This window comes from Symphalangus syndactylus, chromosome 8 (assembly GCF_028878055.3).
Source record: "Symphalangus syndactylus isolate Jambi chromosome 8, NHGRI_mSymSyn1-v2.1_pri, whole genome shotgun sequence".
NCBI lineage: Eukaryota > Metazoa > Chordata > Mammalia > Primates > Hylobatidae > Symphalangus > Symphalangus syndactylus.
The window spans coordinates 79111487-79134488 of record NC_072430.2 but is presented as its reverse complement, the minus strand read 5'-3'; the positions used below and the strand labels follow the sequence as shown (position 1 = coordinate 79134488).

At 34.8% G+C, this 23002-nt stretch overlaps 1 protein-coding gene across 8 annotated transcripts in view; it reads left to right on the top strand.

Annotated features, from left to right (window-relative positions):
- The window catches only part of ATF2 (activating transcription factor 2), a 95364-nt gene that overhangs the window by 47275 nt on the left and 25087 nt on the right, over window positions 1-23002 (top strand). For 7 of the 8 annotated variants that reach the window (XR_010122375.1, XM_055289803.2, XM_063645603.1 and 4 more), the window contains exons 5-10: window positions 1365-1461; window positions 4506-4624; window positions 4755-4883; window positions 8022-8200; window positions 9097-9211; window positions 11554-11640. Coding sequence is in view for 7 of the 8 variants with exons in the window: in XM_055289803.2 (XP_055145778.1) it covers window positions 1365-1461; window positions 4506-4624; window positions 4755-4883; window positions 8022-8200; window positions 9097-9211; window positions 11554-11640 (726 nt within the window). In the remaining variant the exon portion in view is untranslated. The remainder of the gene's footprint in view (window positions 1-1364; window positions 1462-4505; window positions 4625-4754; window positions 4884-8021; window positions 8201-9096; window positions 9212-11553; window positions 11641-23002) is intronic. The other variant, XM_063645604.1, reaches the window with a different exon arrangement.

Below are 23002 nucleotides of genomic sequence, written 5' to 3'. Positions count from 1 at the left end.
TTAATGAACAGTGGTTTAGGGTCTTTTTTAACCCCCTCAGATTGATCTTTAAGATTCATCTATTTTATTGTAATGAATTCATTCTTTCAGTTAGCATTTATTGAGTACTTACTATATGCTAAGTTTGGGGGACCACAGTAGGAGCTCAGCCTACTTAAAAGGACAGACATATGAAAATACGATAGGTGCTATAACCAAGGCATTGTGCCGCACATACTGCGGCACATATGAGATGGTTTTCACCTCTACGGGCAGAGGGATAGTGGACTGGGCCAAAGATGTTAAAATGTTAAAAATGTTTCATTCTTTTACATTGTGTTTAAGGTAACCCTAAAGCTACTATTATTAGTTGCATGAAAGGATATAGTGAATTGGATAGGGGAAGGAGACCACAAGAAATGGAATTCATTTTGATGGTTTGGGCAAACCAAGTTCAAGTATATATATATTTTAACATCCTCACTTGTAAGGTTATAAAGAATGAACTGAGATCTGTTAACTTAGCATTTTAAAGTTATTGCTCTGAAATAACAGAAAGCTCCCTATTTTCAGTTATAAATGTTGCTTAATGAGCATCTTCAAAAATGCTGATGTTCAGACATCGGAGATAATGCATTTATTATGTTATAATCATAAATGTTACCTTTGGCATGCAAAACTTATCCAAGTTAGAGGTAGGAAAAAATATGATGGATAACTTTAAAAATAAAATGTTTTAAAAATAATTTTGCTCCATTTTTATGTAAGAACTCTCAAGAAAAAATTACTTTGGCTACTTTAAAATTTTTTATTTTAAAATGAGCTGCTTTGTTATTATATCGGTTGCTATTTCTTTGCTGGATTAAAACAAAGGCATTCTTTTTTATGTGGTAACATAAAAATCGGATTTATTTCTTAATTTTGTCCAGGCATAATACTTTTATAAGAAAATTCTCTTTTAAAAAGTGGTAAGTAACCTTAAGTCTAGGTAAATATTAATACTACAGTACTTTCTTGAAAAGTCATTGTACCATGGAGTATAGTTTCTACTATGATAAGACAAATTAATGGTGGTCTATTTTTAGTATCCATAAGAAATTTATGTAAAGTTTCTTTGCCTCCAATTTTATTTTTAAATGCTCTCAAGTGAGTTGTGTGACCTAGCAATATATCAGTATTGCTTATTCTTGAGTAATGGGTTTCTCTGTGATTGTTTGCAATCTAGTGTGCTTATCTACTAACAATAACGGATTCTTTTATAGTTTAAAAACTGCTATTTCACTGTTAATGGTGGTTTTACATGTTGTGGAAATTAATTTCCTAATCATTTTACTTATTTGATCAAATTGAAAATCTTAACTATATTTTAAAACTTTTTGCCACAGCGTTTTACCAACGAGGATCATTTGGCTGTCCATAAACATAAACATGAGATGACACTGAAATTTGGTCCAGCACGTAATGACAGTGTCATTGTGGCTGGTTAGTATATGCTTTTATTAATAGCTTGTATACATATTTCACCTGGAATGTGCACAATTTTTGTGTATTCTCTGTAATAATATAGTCTGGTGATATTCCAATGACTTCATTATAGTAAATGTTGGCAACATGTATTTTACCCATTACATTTTCATGTTTCCTTCTGACCATTCATTTCACTTTTTTGTGTGATTTTCAAATTTATATTCCAATGTCGATTTTGTGGAAGTTCATTAGAACTCTGGGAACATTCATACCATCTACAAATTTTACATTTAACTAATAATTGAACTAACATGGTATTTAGTCAGCATTTCTTTTAGCTATCTTGTACAACTGACTTACAAGGCTGTGTGAAGATAGAAAATGATCAAGCTTCTCCCGTTGGAGAAAGAACAGTGAGCAGACTTGTTCATTAGAGTTGTTTATATTTCTTTTGAGACTAAACATTTGTATTAGTAAAATATTCTCAGTAAAGAGGCTCTAAATTCAGTCAATGCAGTTTTTGTGTGTTGACACAATGAACGTACAGTATCACCTAAGCAGTTGATTATTTTTCACTGTATGTGAAAAGAAAAACCCAGTTCATATATTGGTTGATTGTCATTCCATGCTGTATTAGTTGCCTTTTTTTGGTATTTAAATATATACACACACACATCTATGTATATATACATATATGTCATGTATAATTTTGCTACTTTTTTGGTATATTTTATAAGTATTGTGATAAAACTATATAAATTTCAGATCTTTCGTGTCATAATCATAGATTTACATATCATAAATATTCAGATTAAGTAGGTTTTTCTTTTCTCTTGTAAAGCTTGTTATATATCATGTAAGTCTGGAATTACACCCAAATACTATAATACTTTTAAATTATTAGTATAGAGACCAAATTGTTCTGTGCAGTGTTTTGGATAGATAATAAAGCAAATATTCGGTGGTTTTCCCTCTACTTTCAGTATTGAAATTTTTGTAATGAAGAAATTGAAGGTAACAGAAAGTTAATTTATCAAAAACAATATACGTAGGAAAAATGTAGGGGAACTTCCAACATATCCTAAGTTCCATAAGTAACTTAGAGATCTGTTACTTATACAGAAGAGTGAGATAATGCTATTTTTTTTATTTTTGGAGTATTTTACATTAGACATTAAGAGCTAGAACCAAAGGAACCAAACAAGCAAAATAGTAACAACCTGGACAGTTCACTCTCCTAGGCATGAAGCTCTTTGTTTTTCTGAAACTTTCTGCCTTAGCACAGTCTTTCTCTGTGTTTAACTCTTTAACTCAAATATGTTTTGAAATTGGTTTCTAGAAATTACTTTCCTGTCTGATTAATGCAGTAGAAAAATAGAGCACATTCAAACACAGTACTTGACCTTTTTTTTCACTAACATGTTGAGATGAATAGATTAACATTACTATGCAAATAAGATGCATGATGTGTGTGGTATATTTTTGGTGATCAGTAGCCATATGCAATGTGCATGTTAAATGATTGTGCCTATGTTGACTTTTCTCAAGTCTGATGGTTCCAGTAATCATTGATAAAAGTGACTTGTGCTTATGTATTTTATTTTTTTAAGATTTTTCCCTCTCTTTAATGTAAGTTAAGAGCCTTCTAATGAACTTAGATAGACAAACCCTTTGGGTGTGAACAGAAGAGTCACATTTAGATTTGACCTACTAATTTAGTCATGATGGACTTAAGCTAATACATTTACTTTACTTACTATAATGTGGTATTTGAGATCTTTTGGGAATTAAGGGATAGGCTAGAAACTAGTAAAATTATGATATAATAGAGTCCTTCTAGTAATTCTGATATTACTAACAGTGCCTGAAACAGGCTTGCATTATGTCTAGTTTTGTATTACAAGTGGGTCATTTTAGTGTGAAATATATTTGTACATAGTAAAAATACTAGTTCTCTAGGTATACATGTGGGGGGCAAAGGTAAAATAGTAAGTAATGCCCTCTGTGGGGACATAATGGTTAACAAATATGTAAATTTTAATCTTACAAAAGGAATTAGGAGTATTTTCTCTTAAACCCAGAGTCTTCCTTAGTAGAGTACTTTTACTTCACTTAGGCTAGATCCCTGCTATAGCCTGTAAAATTGGTGCTCTAAAATATGTTAAATGTGAATAGAATTTGAATGTGCTACCAACTCTAATCAATATGAATAGACACCCTTGAAAATAGTAACACTAAATAGGCAGAATTTATAAGTTTCTTGCTTTTCATTCAGTGTAAATCTTATCTGGCATTTTTTGTAGCCTACACATGGACACTGAGTACATATGTTAATGTACACAGCAGGAGTACATATTCGAGTAAACTTGAAATGTTTCATGTTGTAAGAAAATAGAGTAGATTCTTTCTTACTCCCTAGGAATTAAGCTAGAACATTCTGGAGGCCTGTGACTGACACATATCCCTTGTACCTAGCTTGTAAAATGCATTAACTTAGAAAACTAGTTTCAGTAGATAGTGGCAAAAAGAGGATTTGTTGTTTTAGGGCTGTTTTAACTTTTATTTTCTTTCTTACAATATTTTTATCTACCTATTAAAGATTATTTTATCTTAGTTTGCTTTCATAATAGAGTATGAACAGCTAGTGGAAGAACCAAGTTAAAGCAGATGCACATGCTCTTATCCTAGTTTTCCCCAAATTTCATTTATTTAAATAATTGTAGTTTTTAATAATGTAAATTTAAAAAATTCTTTATACTGTGTTAGATAATAATAGTTTATCTCTTGAGTAGAGGATGTTTATGCCATTCTACTCAGAGAGAAGCAGTGGACTAAGGAGCAAAAAGGACTTTCCTACTTTCATAGTTCTTAAAGTTGGAGGAAATAAGAAGTACAACAAAAATTTAACCAAATTTTGTTTGCTTTAAAGGAAGAGGTCTTTCCAAAGAGAGAATTAACAACTGACTGAACCAGTCCTGCTAATTTGTTAACTTAGTAGCTATATTTTAGAGTCTTAACATATTTAAATATGCATGATTACTTTTTGACATTTATTTCAGATCAGACCCCAACACCAACAAGATTCTTGAAAAACTGTGAAGAAGTGGGTTTGTTTAATGAGTTGGCGAGTCCATTTGAGAATGAATTCAAGAAAGCTTCAGAAGACGACATTAAAAAAGTATGTTGTAACCATGAAATTTAAAGAGTACTTCTGACAGAGAAGTAATCATAGTTTATACTTCCTGCTTTTTAAATTTAGACATACTGTTTTTGACCTTATAACCTTTTCCTTATTATTTGAATTATAGATGCCTCTAGATTTATCCCCTCTTGCAACACCTATCATAAGAAGCAAAATTGAGGAGCCTTCTGTTGTAGAAACAACTCACCAGGATAGTCCTTTACCTCACCCAGAGTCTACTACCAGTGATGAGAAGGTTAGAAATTTTTAGAAATACAAACTAAGGGAGAAGAACAGTACCCAAATAAAGTTTACTATTTAATCTCCATAAAATGTTAATGTATTAAATTCAGTGTCAGCTTGCAATAGTTTTATATGTGAAAGCCTGTCAATACTCAGATATTTCAGAGTAAGAAGACTGCAGTTTTATTGTACACAAAAATTATAGGGAAGAACAGTCATGTTAGATAAAACTTATTTTTAAAAGATATATAAATTTATAAATTTAACTTAATTTTTATGTGTTTTGCCATTTTATATTTAGCTACTTTTATACAGTAACAGCTTAATTAAGAATCTGTTCAAAAAATTATTTGAACAATGGTTTTTTAGACTTTTACAGGATTAAGGGACTAGTTACTCATTCTCAGGAGTGGATCTTTGTTAGCGGCACTTAGGACGATGATGATACTAGCTTGAATACCCAGATAATCTGGGACCACCTGGGCTACAGTTGTGTGTTGAGTAACATTATTATGGGAACTTCTTGATCACTCTTTTGTTCACAAGCACATAGAATAAGCACATATTTATTTGGGAGTACCATGCAGGGCACAGCGAAGAGGCAATGGGACACATAAAGAGGCAGTGGCAATATTCTTTTTTAGATTGTTATTCTAAAACCGTACTTATTAATAGACTTCTGTCATGGCAGAGAAGCTAGAAATAAGGAAATACAGAAAAAATAGCTTTTTGGCTAAGAATAAATGCTTTGTTTTCTGTTTTTGTGTGTGTGTAGTTTTTTTTTTCATTTTCTTTTTCTCATTTTAAAAGTACATTCTCATTCTTCTTCTCTAAGAATATAGAAACATGAAAAGAAAACCAAAATCACCTATTAGCACATAATTGAATAAGAATTACTATCTTGAAACATTTTTTTCTAGGTATATACATTTATAGGTACAAATACGTAAGTGAATAGTTAAATAGAAGGATAGATGGATACAAAGATCCTAGCTTTATTTTATATTGTGCTTTAGACCCTCAGTATTGATGAATATTTTCCCATGTCATTAGAGAGTTCCCCAAATCATAATTTTTAATGCTTGTACTTTATTTTATTATATGATATATATTATGTTATCCTGCTCTTTTTGGACATAAAGGTTGTTTCCACATTATTACAGTTATTGAAAATGCTTTTTAAATCTCTGATACAAATCTTTTTTCCTAGAGAGCATTTCATTCTTTTCACATTTAACAGTTTTTCATTGTTCATGGCTGCTTCAGCATCTTTTAGGAGTATTACTTCTTTCTGCATTCCCCAATCATTAGGCCCTCCTTGAGCAAGGTATACCATATTAAATTGATTAAAAAAAAAAAAAATTCTGGACCTCTTCTTCTTTCTTGATTTTCTTCCTAGGTGATCTCATCCAGACCCATAACTTTAATAAACATCTACATACTGATGACTCCCAAATTTCTATGGGCATAAGTATCTCACCAGATTGCCAGATTTATATCCAACTTCATCTTGACATTACCTTTTCTATGTCTAATAGACATCTTAAACTTAATAGGTCAAAATCAGAGTCCTTGATTCTTCCCCCAGTTTTCCCCATCTCAGTAAGTTTTCTCCATCCATTCACTTGTTCTAGCTGAAAATTTAGGGGTCATCCTTAATTTCTTCTTTTCTTTTACACTGAAACTAACAGCATATTTTATCAGACCTGCATCTCATCCTCTATGTCTGTGTTCAGTGACACCACTTAAGCCCAAACCATCATCATCTTTTGTTTGGATTATTAACAGTTACCTTCTAACTTGTCTTTCTGCTTCTACCTCCAGTCCATTTTCTGTTAAGATGACTTTTAATACATTAAACACTCACCTGCTTAAAATCTTTCAATGGTCTACCATTGTATTTAAAATAATTCACACTCCTCGGCATAAGCCCTCTTTGATCTGGGCCTGTCTACGCATCTATCCTCACCTCATGCCTCTCTATTGTGTTCGTCAAATATTCAGAGCTTTTTCCTACCTCAGGACATGACATATGGTATTGCTTCCTTCTCCCTATAATGAAATGCTCTCCTCCTTATCCTTTCATCATCAGTTCAAATGCTGTTTTTGCAAAGAAGCTCACCTATTCTTACTGTGCTATCTAAATTAACTGACTCTTCCTTACCTTCAGCTAATCTTTCATCCTTTGTTTCATTGCATGTATTATTCTGTAACACTTAACGTTTACTATAATCTGAAATTTTCTTACTTGTTTTACCTGTTTATTGTCTCTTCCTTGAGAGCTAGTCCTTGGGAGCATAAGTTCTCAACTTACTGAATAAATGAAGTTACAATACTACTACTTTATCCTTCTTCCTGTGTAGCTTAATAAGATTTTGATGATAAGTGGCAGCATACAGGCCAATTCATAAAACACAATAGACCCAATTTTTACACTGACTATTTAAGGAATTCTGGGTAAAATCTTTTAAAACTTTTTGTTCTGTAATCTGTAAAACCAGAGGAAATACCATCTTTAAGGTCTTGGCTGACAAATCCTGTTTTCCTAACTTGAAAGAGTTCACTCCAGTAATTATTTATTTTACATTCAAGATATCAGTATTACATGGCCTTTTGACATGAAGAAATTATTGATATAGAAGAGATAGCTAACTGAAATTAACAATTATTTGTATTGCTCTAAAAATTCTTATTTCTGTTACTTAATTTGTATCAGCCATAACACAGTCTCACTGGACCTGTTTCCTCTTCATACAGTATAATGAGGGAGGGGGACTAAACAGTCCCTTCTGGATTTTAAGTTCTGTGATTCTCTGAGAATGGATTATATTTTTATTTTTTATTAAAATTCTCTTGGTATCATAGCCAAGTTGCCCAGTCTAACTTATTTCTGGATTGATAGGAGAACAAGTTGTACTGAAAAAAAAAAAAAAAAAAAAAAGCAGTCTTTTTAAAATTAAAATATTAATTGAACATTGCATTTGAGTCTTTACAGCTCTTCTAAAATGCTCTTTTAATTAATTTTAGATACTAATTTGCTTTTAGCAGTTATTATTCTGTAGATGCTTTTAGAAGTGTGTTACATTCTGTTCACTAAGGTACATGATTTGTATTTTTAAATGCCACCCTTTTTTGTCTCACTGTTAAATAGGAAGTACCATTGGCACAAACTGCACAGCCCACGTCAGCTATTGTTCGTCCAGCATCATTACAGGTTCCCAATGTGCTGCTTACAAGTTCTGACTCAAGTGTAATTATTCAGCAGGCAGTACCTTCACCAACCTCAAGTACTGTAATCACCCAGGCACCATCCTCTAACAGGCCAATTGTGTAAGTGATTCAGGCCAGTCATTGAACATATACATGAATTAAGTTTGTTTTGTTATGATTTTTCCTAAGACATTTGATTATTCAAACTAAGATCTCAGTTTTGTATGTGTGTGCATGCTTCGAATTTTGGAAAAAGTACTTGCGTAGTCTTCTTTAATATAAATGTTAACTAATAGAGTGGGAGATAAATGCAACTAAAAACAAATATAGAATGTGAATTTACGATAGTCTTATTTTCATGCTATTTCACACAAAATATAAAATTACTCCATCGGCCGGGTGCGGTGGCTCACACCTGTAATCCCAGCACTTTGGGAGGCCGAGATGGGTGGATCACGAGGTCAGGAGATCGAGACCATCCTGGCTAACACGGTGAAACCCCGTCTCTACTAAAAATACAAAAAAAACGTTAGCCGGGCGCGGTGGCAGGCGCCTGTAGTCCCAGCTACTCGGGAGGCTGAGGCAGGAGAATGGCGTGAGACCGGGAGGCGGAGCTTGCAGTGAGCCGAGGTCGCGCCACTGCACTCCAGCCTGGGTGACAGAGCAAGACTCCGTCTCAAAAAAAAAAAAAAAAAAAATTACTCCATCACCAGATTCCATTTCTTTCAGTTCTTACTGGTAGCTCCCAAGAGCTCTCTGATGAGAATTTTTCTCATTTTACAAATTGGAGATTGTCCTAAGTAAATCCATAACTTTTCTCTTCTTTTCAATACTGCTACACAGGTTATGCATTTAAGATGCAATTAAAAATAATTAAATTTTGCTATTTGCTTTGCTGTGGTTAGAAAATGTATTTTTAAATGATATGGTTATAGGAGTAAAAATACTATTGTATTTTTAAGAGACAGTTGGTATGAATCTCTTTTTTAAAATTTCTCTTCTTTTATTTTTCTTAGCCCTGTACCAGGCCCATTTCCTCTTCTGTTACATCTTCCTAATGGACAAACCATGCCTGTTGCTATTCCTGCATCAATTACAAGTTCTAATGTGCATGTTCCAGCTGCAGTCCCAGTAAGAAAGTTAGACTATTTAAATCTCTATTGCAAAACTGATCTTTGTAGTCAGAAAATAAAGTTGGCTGCTTGACTGGCTTATGAAATTGAATTTAACATAATATTGATTAGCAGTTGATAGTATTTATTTGTTATCATTGTAATAGCATATACCATTCAAGGTATAGCTATTTTTTCTCTTCCCCCCAAAATCTTAATTTTTTTTTTTATACTGAGATCTTCTTATTCAACCCATTTCAATTTGACTGGACTTGTAGCATTCAAATATTAACACAGATTTCAAATTTTAGAAAGCTATTTATACTAGAATACTTGTCAGGTAACTCTGTGGTATTTCTATTAGTATGGAAATTGTTTATAAAGACACACTCTGAATTTTTGTGGTCAAGTAGGGTTTGCAGAATCTTTGATAGCCCAACATGTTAAAATGTAAATGTTCTAGAAAAATAATCTTTCACTTTCCCTGTGAAAAGACCCCCAAAAAAGTTTTTTGAGGGGTGTGTTAAATATATAAATTTTGAAAGACATAGACAAAATATTTAACTATCTACTTATAATATTTAATGGTTTGGCCAGGCATGGCGATTCATGCCTGTTGTAATCCCAGCATATTGGGCGGCTGAGGTAGGAGGATTGTGTGAGCCCAGGCGTTTGAGACTGCAGTGAGCTGTGGATCCTGCCTGGATGACAGGGCAAGACCCCAAGTCAAAAAAAAAAAAAAAAAGTAATAGTTTAATGAACATTTAAAAACACATTGTTTGGAATAATGTGTGTTAGAAAATTGCTTTTTTCTTACTTATATTACATAAAACAGTCTTATTCAAACAAACTCTTCAGTTTTTTGACATTCAGGTTTTCATCCTGAAAACCACTTTTTGAGACATCTAGCACAGTTTCCAGAACACATTATTTTCTTTTTCATCTAAATTATTTACAATATATTACTTTTTGAATCTCTCTATTATTCTCTCCCTGGAAATCTTACACCAAGCATTAGGTACTTATTTATGTAATAAAAAGATAGTTTTTTCTTTTACCTTCTAAGATGCTTGTTACTGATCAGTACAGTGTAATCATTTACAGTGTAGCTTTTAAAAATTATTTTTAGGCCAAGTGCAGTGGCTCACGCCTGTGATCCCAGCACTTTGGGAGACCAAGGTGGGTGGCTTGCCTAAGTCCAGGAGTTCAAGACCAGGCTGGGCAACATGGCGAAACCCCATCTCTACAAAAAATAAACACAAATTAGCCAGTTGTGGTGGAGGCACCTGTAGTCTCAGCTACTCAGAAGGCTGAGGTGGGAGGATCACTTGAGCCTGGAGGTTGAGACTGTAGTTAGCCAAGATTGCACCACTGCATTCCAGGCTGGGCAGCAAAGTAAGACCCTGTCTCAAAAATAATAAAAATTATTTTTAAAAGCTTACTTACAGTAACATTCCAACACTTTCGGTGAGATTACCCCCAAGAATATTACTAGGATTAATGTTTGAGATTTATGTCTTTTTTTCATTAACTAATTCTTCCAGGTGATCTTTTGAACTATCCAAAATTAGCATTGTTTTGATCATTTGACGTAATTTCAAGATAATGTGCCTTCTTTAAAAAGAACTTCGTTGTTCAAAATGCATTATTTGAGAGACTTTGTGAGGACTCAGATATAAGGTATCTGCTTCCTCTTTACTGAGGATATGTTTTTGAGCAGAGAAACATTCTTGCCTTGTTTTTGAGATTCTGATTATCCTGTTACATGTACCTAGTGATGAAAGTGACCAGAAATGAAAGAAAAGATACACTTTATTTATACAGTAACTGTGTTCACTCAGTGTTAGGTTTAAGAAAAAAAGGGAAAAAACCAAAATGGTAAAACCTGTTACAGATTATTTGAGAAATTATTAGTGTGTTATTTGTTATTACGTGGTATGTATAAGAAAATTCATTATATATATTTTTAGAAAAGCAAAGTTCATTGTTGAAATTATTTTTTATGCCTAAGTGTCACAAGTTTTGACATTCTTCCTTTCATATTCAAAATGGAAGTTTGACAGATCTTTGAGAATTTTTGCATTAATCACTTTGAATATTATGAATTTCCAACAGGGACCATTAAGAAAGAAATTGTAGAAACTGAAGCTTAAGAAAGCACATGTCTCAGAAATTGACAGCTTTTGAAGGATAAGTCAGGATATAAGACCAAATAAGGATTTGGTATAGAGATAAAATCAGCTGGTGATAAATTTACAATGTTCTGATTCTTAAAGTCTCAGATTATTATAACAGCAGTAAAGTACAAATCTCATTTTGAATATATTCTCTAGCAATTATTTTTCCTTATCTTATGCATAGCTCGTTCGACCAGTCACCATGGTGCCTAGTGTTCCAGGAATCCCAGGTCCTTCCTCTCCCCAACCAGTACAGTCAGAAGCAAAAATGGTAAGCCAGATTTTATTTGTTCTGTACATTGCTTGAGGCTGTTTTGAATTAATGTTTTCACTAAAGCCTGCTTCAAATGCACAATTTAGATCACATTTTTATAAAGTTACGGACTGTTTTATACTATAGATAAACCACAAAATTTGAAAAAAATCTTCCTTTAGCATAGTGAGTAGTTAGTGATACTTTAAAATTAGTGGGCAGATTAGAAGTTCTGTTTCTTGTCACTTGTGGTTTGTCTGGCTTTTGCCTGTGGCTTTTTCTCCTCCTAGTGGAAAATAGGAGTATTACATCTGAAACTAGATGTGATCATCTGAAGGCAGTGCTGCTAATAATGATGAGTGGTTTTAACAGTATTAAAAAGAATTCTGAAATAATTTGCTAACTGTACAAGTTAGCAAACATGATACATATAAAGAAAACCATTTTTTTCTGTTGTGCTGTTTAGATGCTATTAAATTAATGTTTAGATGTGTATTTTAATTTTAATTTTAGTCCTAACTCCGCTATTCACTACCTTTAAGCAACTTTAACTTTCCTGAGATTGCATTTCCTCATCTGTAAAATAAAAGGATTAAGCTTTGGTTTCTGGGGTACTTCTTAACCCTAAATCCTATAAACTTTCTAATTTTCTTAGTAGAAGATCTGACGCTTCTATTTTAAAAAAAAAAAAAATGGGGCCGGGCGCAGTGGCTCACACCTGTGATCCCAAGCACTTTGGGAGGCTGAGGTGGGCAGATCACCTGAGATCAGGAGTTCGAGACCAGCCTGGCCAACATGGTGAAATCTCATCTCTACTAAAAATACAAAAATGAGCCGAGCATGGTGGCGCACACCTGTAATCCTAGCTACTCGGGTGGCTGAGGCACAAGAATTTGCTTGAACCCAGGAGGCCCAGGTTGTAGTGAGCCAGCATCATACTATTGCACTCCAGCCTGGGTGACAGAGTGAGACTCCATCTCAAAAATAAAATAAAATAAAAATCAGTGTAATTCTCCTTGCTGCGTTACAATACAATAATATCAGTTAATTAATAACATCAATTAATTGGGTAGATATTAACGTTCTATATCATAATAAGGCTAACAACAGCAATTAGTTAATGTATCCTTAGGAAATCAATAGAATAGTAGTTATTAGCCACCTTCTATTTGCTTCAGTTATTTGCTAGGTACTATACTAAATACAAATTTTTACATGCTAAAACATATTGCAGAGCTGAATTTATTTATTTATTTATTTATTTATTTTTATTATTCTTTTTTGAGATAGAGTCTCACTCTCTCGCCCAGGCTGGAGTACAGTGGCACAATCTCAGCTCACTGCAACCTCCGCCTCCCGGATTCAAGCAATTCTCCTGCCTCAGCCTCCTGAGTAGCTGGGATTACAGGTTTGCACCACCATGCCTGGCTAATTTTTGTATTTTTAGTAGAGACGGGGTTTCACCATATTGGTCAGACTGGTCTCGAACTCCTGACCTTGTGATCCCCCCGCCCCAGCCTCCCAAAGTGTTGGGATTACAGGTGTGAGCCACCGCAGCCGGCCTGAAAAATTTTTACTGCTATTCTCCATTAGTGCAGACAATCAGTCAGAAATTTGCACAGGACACCCTGTTTTAGCAATAAAGCTTACATATTATCTGAATGACAACGGTTGAAGAGTATAAAAATTAGGTGGTTATTGATTGTCAGAGAAGACCCTAAAAACCCAAGGAGGAAATTTTTCACATCATAGTATATTCAGGTCAGAGCTTTGGAAATACTAAGATGAATCTTCTTGATAGCAGAAGAGCTTCACCAGGGGCATTTTTTGCACTTCCCATTTTAGTATACTGATTGATGAAAAATTCAATTTAATTTACCATGCAGTGGGAACTGAGTGCAGCAGATATAGATATTAAAAGGAGATCTTGTTATTGTGTACTGCATCTAAAAGTATTTTAACATATTCATTGGACTTTTTTCTATAAACTCAAAAGGAACAAATCCACTTTTAAGAAATACTTTTCTTTACAAGAGTAGGCCATATTTTTAGAAACTGTTAAACTGAATAACTGTTTCTTTTAGGTCATCAGGAAATTAAATTACAAAGAATAAAAGTTTCTCTCTTTCCGATCAGTCCACTCTGTCTATTCTGATGTTTGTAACTGTAGATTAGTTATAGAATTTCATATAAATAGCCACTTCATACTCTTATGTCCAGCTCAGCATGTCTCAGATTTATCCATGTTGTTGAGTGATCACAGTTTGCTTCTTTTTATTGCTGAGTGGTATTCCATTGTGTGAATATACCACAATTTCTTTGTCCATTCTCCTGTTCATGGACACTTTAATGGTTTCTGTTGTTTAGCTATTGTGAATAAAGCTACTATACACATTCTTACATAACTCTATTCATGGCCATATATTTTCATTTTATTGACTAAACAGCTAAAAGTAGAATTGCCGAGTCAGAAGGTAGGTATACTTTTAACTTTATAAGAAATTGCTAAACCTATACCCAAAGGTTTACATTCCTACCAGCAGTGTATGGGAATTCCAGTTGTTCCCAGATTCTTGTCAACATTTGGTTCTCCCTGTCTTTTTAATAGTAGACATTCTAGAGCTGTTTAGCAGTGTCTCATAGTTTTAATTTCCATTTCCTTTTTGGCCAGACATTAGTTGTGAGGTCTTTTGCCCATTTAAAAAATTGTGTTGTTTTTCTTTTATTGATTGATTGATTGAGACGGGGTTTGGCTCTGTTACTCAGGCTGGAGTGTTGTGGCATGATCTTGGCTCACTGCGGCCTGGATCTCCCGGCTTCAAGTGATCCTCCTGCCTTAGCCCCTCAAGTAGCTGGGACTACTTGTGTTTTTTTGTAAAGATTGCTCTCCTAGGCTGCTCTTGAACTCCTGAGCTCAGGCAGTCCACCCTCCTCGGCCTCCCAAAGTACTGGGATTACAGGCATGAGAGTCACCGTGCCTGGCCAATTGTTTTTATTATTGCATTATTATTTTTATTTATTTATTTATTTTTGAGACAGAGTCTTGCTCTGTCGCCCAGGCTGGAGTGCAGTGGCACAATCTCAGTTCACTGCAACCTCTGCCTCCCGGGTTCACGCAGTTTTCCTGCCTCAGCCTCCCGAGTAGCTGGAATTACAGGCTCCTGCCACCACGCCCAGCTAATTTTTGTATTTTTAGTAGAGATGGGGTTTCACCATGTTGGCCAGGCTGGTCTCGAACTCCTGACCTTAAGTGATCTGCCTACCCCAGCTTCCCAAAGTGTTGGGATTACAGGCGTGAGCCACTGCACCTGGCTGGAATTCTTTTTTTTTTTTTTTTTTGGACAGTCTTTCTCTCTGTCACGCAGGCTGGAGTGCAGTGGTGAGATCTTGGCTCACTGCAGCCTCCCCTTCCCAGGTTCAAGCAATTCTCCCACCTCAGCCTCCTAGTAGCTGGGATTACAGTCACCTGCCACCACACCCAGCTAATTTTTGTATTTTTAGAGATGGGTTTCACCATGTTGGCCAGGCTGGTCTCAAACTCCTGACCTAAGGTGATCCACCCACCTCGGCTTCCCAAAGTGCTGCGTTTACAGGCGTGAGCTACTGCATTCAGCCTGGAATTCTTTATTCATACTGGATATAAGGTTTTTGTTAGAGAGAGAGGTGCATATATTTCTACTGTCTATTTTCTGTTAGTGTGTAACTTGCCTTTATTTTTCTTGGTGGTATGTTTATACTCCCATTGACTATTACTTTTGTCTTTAATATTTGTTTTCTCCTACTTAATTAAGCTTAATTTGCTTATCTTTTGGGGGTTTCTTAAAGTAGAAGCTTAGATTATCTATTTAAATCTTTTTTCTAATATAGACATTTAAAGCTATAAAATTTCCTCTGTGCACAAATTTTGATATGCTATACTTTTTTTTTTTTTTTTTTTTTTGAGACGGAGTCTCACTCTGTAGCCCAGGCTGAAATGCAGTGGCGCAATCTTGGCTCACTGCAAGCTCCGCCTCCTGGGTTCACGCCATTCTCCTGCCTCAGCCTCTCCGAGTAGCTGGGACTACAGGTGCCCGTCACCACGCCCGGCTAATTTTTTGTATTTTTAGTAGATACGGGGTTTCACCGTGGTCTCGATCTCCTGACCTCGTGATCTGCCTGCCTCGGCCTCCCAAAGTGCTGGGATTACAAGCGTGAGCCACTGCGCCCGGCCTTGATATGCTATACTTTTATTGTCATTACTTTTTAAATTTCTCCTGTGATTTCTTCTTTGACCTGTGAGTTATTTAGAAGTGCACTGTATAATTTCCAAATATTTCAAGGCTTTTCTATTTATCTTTTTCGTATTGATTTATATTTTAATTACATTGTGGTTTGGGAACTTACCATCTTTGGTATATTTGATTTTCCTTTATTTCCATTTTCTAATAGATCATAGCTATTTATTTCAGCTCATTTGTGAAACAGTAGATATTGCTATGCTAGTATAGTAACCTGAACTGGTAACTTAAAATGTCAGCGTACTGGTTAAAGGAATTCTGATTACTTGAATTTTTTTGTTGCGTAGAAATTATTTCACACTTCAATATTCTTTTTATATTAACAACATCATTTAACAACTTTCTATCAATTGTTACATGGCAAACATTTCTTGGGTTCTAAGAAATTCAATAGATACGATCTTAAATTTTGAGGTTTTTCTTGCAAATGTGTCCAGTGACCATCAGGAGAGTCAAAAAAGAATGTTCTTCTAAGAAGACCATTAAGAAGACCATTATGGGGTTTTTTTTTCCAGCATGTGTAGCAATTACGATTATGTTTTATCAATGAGCTATTTTGTTTTGGGTTTTGATTTCGTATTTTTTTGGAGGGGCAGACTTTAATGCCCTTGATGGTGACTTGTACACATAATGATTATTCAGGGACTACTTTTAAAAAATAAGATTTATTAAGATTACAAGTTTAAAAACCTAGTGGTTTCCTAAGTTCTCAAGGCAATTTACATGTACAGTTATGTAATGATTGCTTTTAAAGAGCTTAAAATATAATCTTAAACACGATAAGCTATATACATGTAAAGCTATGTACTCAATAATTCTCTCAATTGTCTTTCTTAAGTACTTTAATAATTCTTAAATTTAACTAAACTTACAGTGATACCTAGTTTTCTTAAATATTCATTAATTATTTAGAAGCTTACTTAAGATTATCTCAGCACTTACAACTAAAATCACAGGCCCATTATCTCAGCACTTACAACTAAAATCACAGGCTCAAGTCAATCTCTTAATTAAACATTTTCACTTAAAGTCCAAGGATAATGTGTTATTCCGCTTGGCAAATTAGATTAGACACTTGTAGAAGGTAAAACACCAAATAGGTATAGTTTATTTGAAATGAAAGTTTGAAATTAAAATGTCAGTGGTATTGGTTTACTTTTTTAAGTTTCAGTGGGCTTACGAAGACTCACCATATAGACAATTCTGTCATCCCAGCTGAAGAACATTGAAGATGGGTTCGTATCCCAGTGCACAGAGCTTTCTTAATGACCAGATAAATGGTCACAGAACTTGATTCTTTCCTGCCTTAAAGATAGAACTCCGAGTCCACGTTCTCCAAATAAGTGGTTCCCAGCTCACATTCCCTAGATTCATGTTACACATTAAGGGATTTTTCTGACTCTTCATCTTTTTGCGCACTGCCCCCCCACCCCGCCACCACCTTAAAACTTGTAATTTCTTCTTTTACTGCTTTTGTTGGATTTTACTTTGTTGTTTTCAGATCTTTGAAAGTATTTTAAACATCATCCTTTTGGGGTTCTGCATCTCTCTCAAGAATTTATTAGACCTTTATGATCACAATCTGTTAATAACATGCTGTATATTGTAGCAGGAGTGATTCTGCGAAATGACGTGTGATTAAAAATAATGAGATTGGAACATGGAAGAATGAGTAGCACACTACAGCTAAAGAGAAATTTACTTTGTATGCTAACATAGCCAAGGATGTTTTTGTAATTCCCTGATTTTCAGATGTTCAGTGCCTTTCCAGGAAGATATTATGTATGCATTGTGTTTGTGTGTGCTGTGAATACTGAAATAAGATCTTTCTTTTCTGCTAAAAAAAAAAAAAAAAAAAAGTCTTCAGAGTAGGCTTGTATTTTTTAATTTTTAAGAACTTTAAGCCTTTGGAAAAGTAAGAATGTGTTAAATGTCGATAGGGACCGAAAAATGAAAGACTATCTAGTACTTTTTAATACAACAGAAAAATTCCCAGGATATAATTTTCTACAGAATTAGACTAGTTGTCACTAAATTTTGGTTTCAGGGTTTTGTTTGTCATTAAGCCCGTAAATCATATTACTCTTCTAATAAAACAATTTTCTTTTGTAATATTTGTAATCAAAAAGCAACTCTTCTGAATAGGAAAATGTTAATCATCTGGGAATTTTAAGATTTAGTAAAGTATTTAAATAGTATCCTCCAGAATCTTTTTTTTTTTTTTTTTTTTTTAAGACGTGTGACAAACTGAGAAATATCTTTGCACACAGTGGGTAGCCAGTAGGTTTTCTGCAGGGGGTTTCTACTGAGAGCTGACAGAGGGCATCTTGGCAAATGTTCAGAAACCTACATTAACTTGGTTGGGCCCTGCATGGAACCTCATGTTCAGCAGAATTCTTCTGACCTGCCTTTGCATGCCGAGCTAATCAGCAAATACCTAATGAGCCCACTCCAAAGAAACAGACCCTCTCTCAACCTACTTGATTTTCATATGTTCTCTGGGGGTGGGGAGAAAAGATTTCATGAGGACTGATGATGCTGCAAAGACCACAATAATGATAATTAACTTGCTGAATTTAGAAGATGATGCTGTTAATTAGTTGCAAAATAAAGATAAGTAATAGAGCAGCAGATGGTAGGATAACACCCAGGAGAAGGAGGGTTATTACTCTGATGAGCTTTTGTGGCACATATGAAATATGGATCTGACTTTTTCATAAATTATTTCTAGAGAACATTATCTTTTTTCTTTGAACTATGATGGAGTACTTTGTTCCTACTAAGTTCTGACAGATGTGATAAAATTTATTTTCAAGGGTGCAACATAGAACTTGAATGACAAATTATTTCTAGGAGATCACCTCTTAAAGCGAATGTGTCAGATGGGTCAGCACAACAAATTATTCATCCTTTAATTAATTGAAACAATCTATATCTCTCTAAGAAAAAAGTTTTCAATATAGTAGTTGAACTTTATGTCACTGAAAATTAAACATTAAAATACTGGTCTGTTTCATAGAAACATAATGAAGACATTTTTGTTTATCAAACAAAGTCTACCCTTACTTTAAATTAAAATTATGCCTAAGTTTTCTTGTACATGTTGGATAATATAGACCTTGTAAAGTCCTCCTTTTTCTTTTTTTTTCTTTTTTTTTTTTTTTGAGTCAGGGTCTTGCTCTGTTGCCCAGGCCAGAGCTCACTGCAGCCTCAAACTCCTGGGCTCAAGCAAACCTCCTGCCTCAGCCTCCTGAGTAGTTGGGACTACAGGCATGCACCACCACACCTGGCTAATTTTTAAGTTTTTTGTAGAAATGGAGTTTTACCATATTGCCCAGGCTGGTGTGGAACTCCTGGGCTCAAGCAGTCCTGCCTTGGCCTCCCAAAGTGCTGAGATTATAGGTATAAGCCATCACACCCCACCTTAAATCTTTAATTTTTATGAGTGCTCAATCTTTACTTCTTAGAGTACTTAATCCTTATTTACATATATTAAATTTGTCTATTGAGAGAGATTTTGATCTTAGTAATGGACTGACCAATATCAGATGCTTAACTTAATTGATTACTAATAGATTTAGAAAATTTAACATTAGACTAGAGCTCCAGTTTGGCAAAGATTTTGTTTAGAATATGTTCGGTGAACTGGGAGTCAACAAATAGAATTTCTGGTTTTATCTCTGCTAACTATGATTCTGGGAAGTAACTTCAGGTTTTTAGAGTTTCTGTATCTGTAAGATGGTGATTGGACTAATTGACTTTCATTATCTCTGCTAGCTCCAAAATTCTATTGTGAAATAAATGTTCATTACATTTGTTTTCATTGATTTTTTTTTTAAACCAAAGTATTTGTTCTTCTTCAAATGCTCCTAACAAATATGTATGGCTGGATTGTAGATATCCTTAGATTAATTGTAAAATTTATATGAATGATACTTAGTGACTGATTTTTGACCTAAGTCTAACTTTTTTAGCGTATGTGCATTTTTGTTGTAGTTTTAGAAAAATTAATGGACAGTTTAGAACAGTGTTAATTAATCCTTAAAATCTTTTTCTTCTGTTATATACCCACTGGCATACTTTTCAAGTCAGACCCCTTGTAATCAATGTAACAGCATGGAGCAAACATTAGAGCTTCCTCACTGGATGAGTACTGTATACCCTAGGGCAGTCAAGGAAGGATAATGAATGAATACTGATGCTGCTTTTAAGTGCTCTATAAGGTAGTAACTTGCCCTACTAAAGATTATTCAAGAGAGTGATGTTTATGTACTTCAGGCTCCCCTATGTGCAGTTACTGTATTTCATTAATTCTGAGAGTTAAGCTCTTCACTGTAAAACTTTAAATGCTCTTCAATTCTATGATAATTTCTACCTAAGGACTTAAAAATGTTTTCCAAACACATAATTTACTAAGCCTCACATTTCTACCTCTAGTTATATTTGTGCACATTTTAAAACTAGAAATGAAAGCCCCAATTTATCACTATAGACTGGGTACTAGTCATTGTATTTTGATATCTAACATTCTATTTATAAAATATATCAATATGCAGACTGGCGACCTCCCAAGACTCTCTCCCTTTGTTCTGACCCACACTTTTCCAACTCAGGTCTTTCTACTTTAAATACTTCTTGATCATTTTCCTAAGTATTCCTATCTGATTCTAGCCAGCTACTACTTTAGTCCCTCATTTAATTTCAGTTTTAATCCATCCACTTCCACATTATCCCATCAATTATTAGGGTCCTAATTTCCTATGTTTTAGCTATTAATATAGTTGTTTCTGATTGTTTATAAAAGGAACTAGGAATCTTGTCTTGATTCTAAAAAATTCAATTTTCTTATGGTCTTGAGCATGTCTCTGTTAGGAATGCTTACTTGTTCCCCGGTGCCGTGAAGAAATAGCACTTGATATACCTAATGCTAAATGACGAGTTAATGGGTGCAGCAAAACAACATGGCACATGGATACATATGTAACAAACCTGCACATTGTGCACATGTACCCTAAAACCTAAAGTATAATAATAAAAAAAAAAAAGAAGAAGAAATAGCACTTGAACATAGATTTAATTTCCTCAGCAAGGCCTATTTTTTTACTTTCTGCAGAAAGGGTACACTCGCCAGCAGTTTTCCCATGAGATTACACCAAACAAAGGAGACAGGGTCATTTATAACCTGACGCATCCACCCTACTGCTGTGTCCGGTTTCCATTGCCTGGAATGGGACCTCACATTCTGTATTTGTCCTCAATTGGCTAGCAACTTAGAACTTTTAAACGAGGCAAAGGCAGAGGAGAACAGAGGAAGGAGGAAGTAACTTGTGGAATGCTGAGAAAGGTAAAAACACCTTCAAATAAGGAAGAGGAACAGGCTATGACGTAATGCTTGCTTGGACCAGTATAAGCATGCCAGGGCAAATATTTAGGTAAATTGTAGGAGCTAAGAACATAAAGTACATTGATTTCTTTATTACGGCTAGCAGATATTTGATTGTTAGCACAGGTCTTTGAATAAATTTTGCTTCTAAGAGAAGTTACTATTTATTCCTAATTAGATGGGGAGGAAAGTCTTTGAAGAGGAACCTCTACTTTTTGCATCTCACACATAAAATATGTCTGGGATCAAACCAATGCTTAAGATGACCCTTAAGGACATTTTGAAAATTCAGAAACATAGGAACTATCCTGATTCTTCGGACGTCCGTGCTAAGAAAATAGAGGCCTCAATAGTATTCTTAAAGAAATAAGGAAACTGACATCTGAAAAATTCTTTTACTAGTCAGATAGTTTTACATGTTATATTTATTTTTCAACTCAACTCTGCAAGGAAGTTATTATTCCCAGTTTTATAGGTAAAGAAATTGAGAGTCAAAGATCAATGATTTCTTCAAAGTCACAGATAGTTTGAGGTAGAGTTAGGTTCTGAACCTAAAGTGTATTCTCAGCTGTATAAGACCATAGTACATTGCATGTTCTAATCAGTGAAAGCACTAGGATATTACATAAGTGGTACTTTTTATAATTCATAAAGAAGTAGTCTGTCAGAAAAGAGGGAGAAAACATGCCCGATCCTGGCTTAGCAGTTGTAGTAACAGGTTTGGGACTCTAAATCCTTATGATTGTCTTTTGAATCATTAAGCCACAAAGTTTCAGACTCTCTGTCTTGATCTTTCCCTGTGTTTTCTGGTAGCACCAAGGATAAAGTATGCAGCATGGTGCCATGGAAATATTTTGCACTTGAAATTAAAGAGATCTGGGTTTATATCCAGGATTTGAACTAGCTTAACAGCTCTGCATCCTTGAGCAAATGATACCTGGTTTCCTAAAGTGTAAAGTGGGGATACTATACAATTAAAAACTCATTGAAAAACTACAGATAATAGGCTGGGCACGGTGGCTCATGCCTGTAATCTCAGCACTTTGGGAGGCTGAGGAGGGCGGATCATGAGGTCAGGAGATCGAGACCATCTTGGCTAACACAGTGAGATCCCGTCTCTACTAGAAATACAAAAAATTAGCCGGGCGTGGTGGCGGGCGCCTGTAATCCCAGCTACTCAGGAGGCTGAGGCAGGAGAATGGCGTGAACCCGGAAGGCAGAGCTTGCAGTGAGCCGAGATGGCGCCACTGCACTCTGGCCTGAGCAAAAGAGTGAGACTCCTTCTCAAAAAAAAAAAAAAAAAAAAAAAAAGACAACTACAGATAATACAACAACACAGGTGAATCTCAACTGCATTGTGCTAAGGGAAAGAAGCCAGATTCAAAAGGCTATGCAATGTATGTTTCCATGTATATGATCTTCTGGAAGAGACAAAACTCTTGGGATCAGAAAATAGATCAGTCGTTTCCAGGGCCAGGGAGTAGAAGGAGAGTATGACAGGAGAGGGCATGAGGATTTTATTGTGGTAAAACTGTTATGTACCCTGATTGTAGGGTAGGTTGCATGAGTGTATTTGTTTGTTAAAATTCAGTAGAGGCCAGGCGTGATGGCTCACACCTGTAATCCCAGAAATTTAGGAGGCCAAGGAGGGTGGATCACTTGACGTCAGGAGTTCAAGACCAGCCTGGCCAACATGGCAAAACCCCGTCTCTATTAAAAA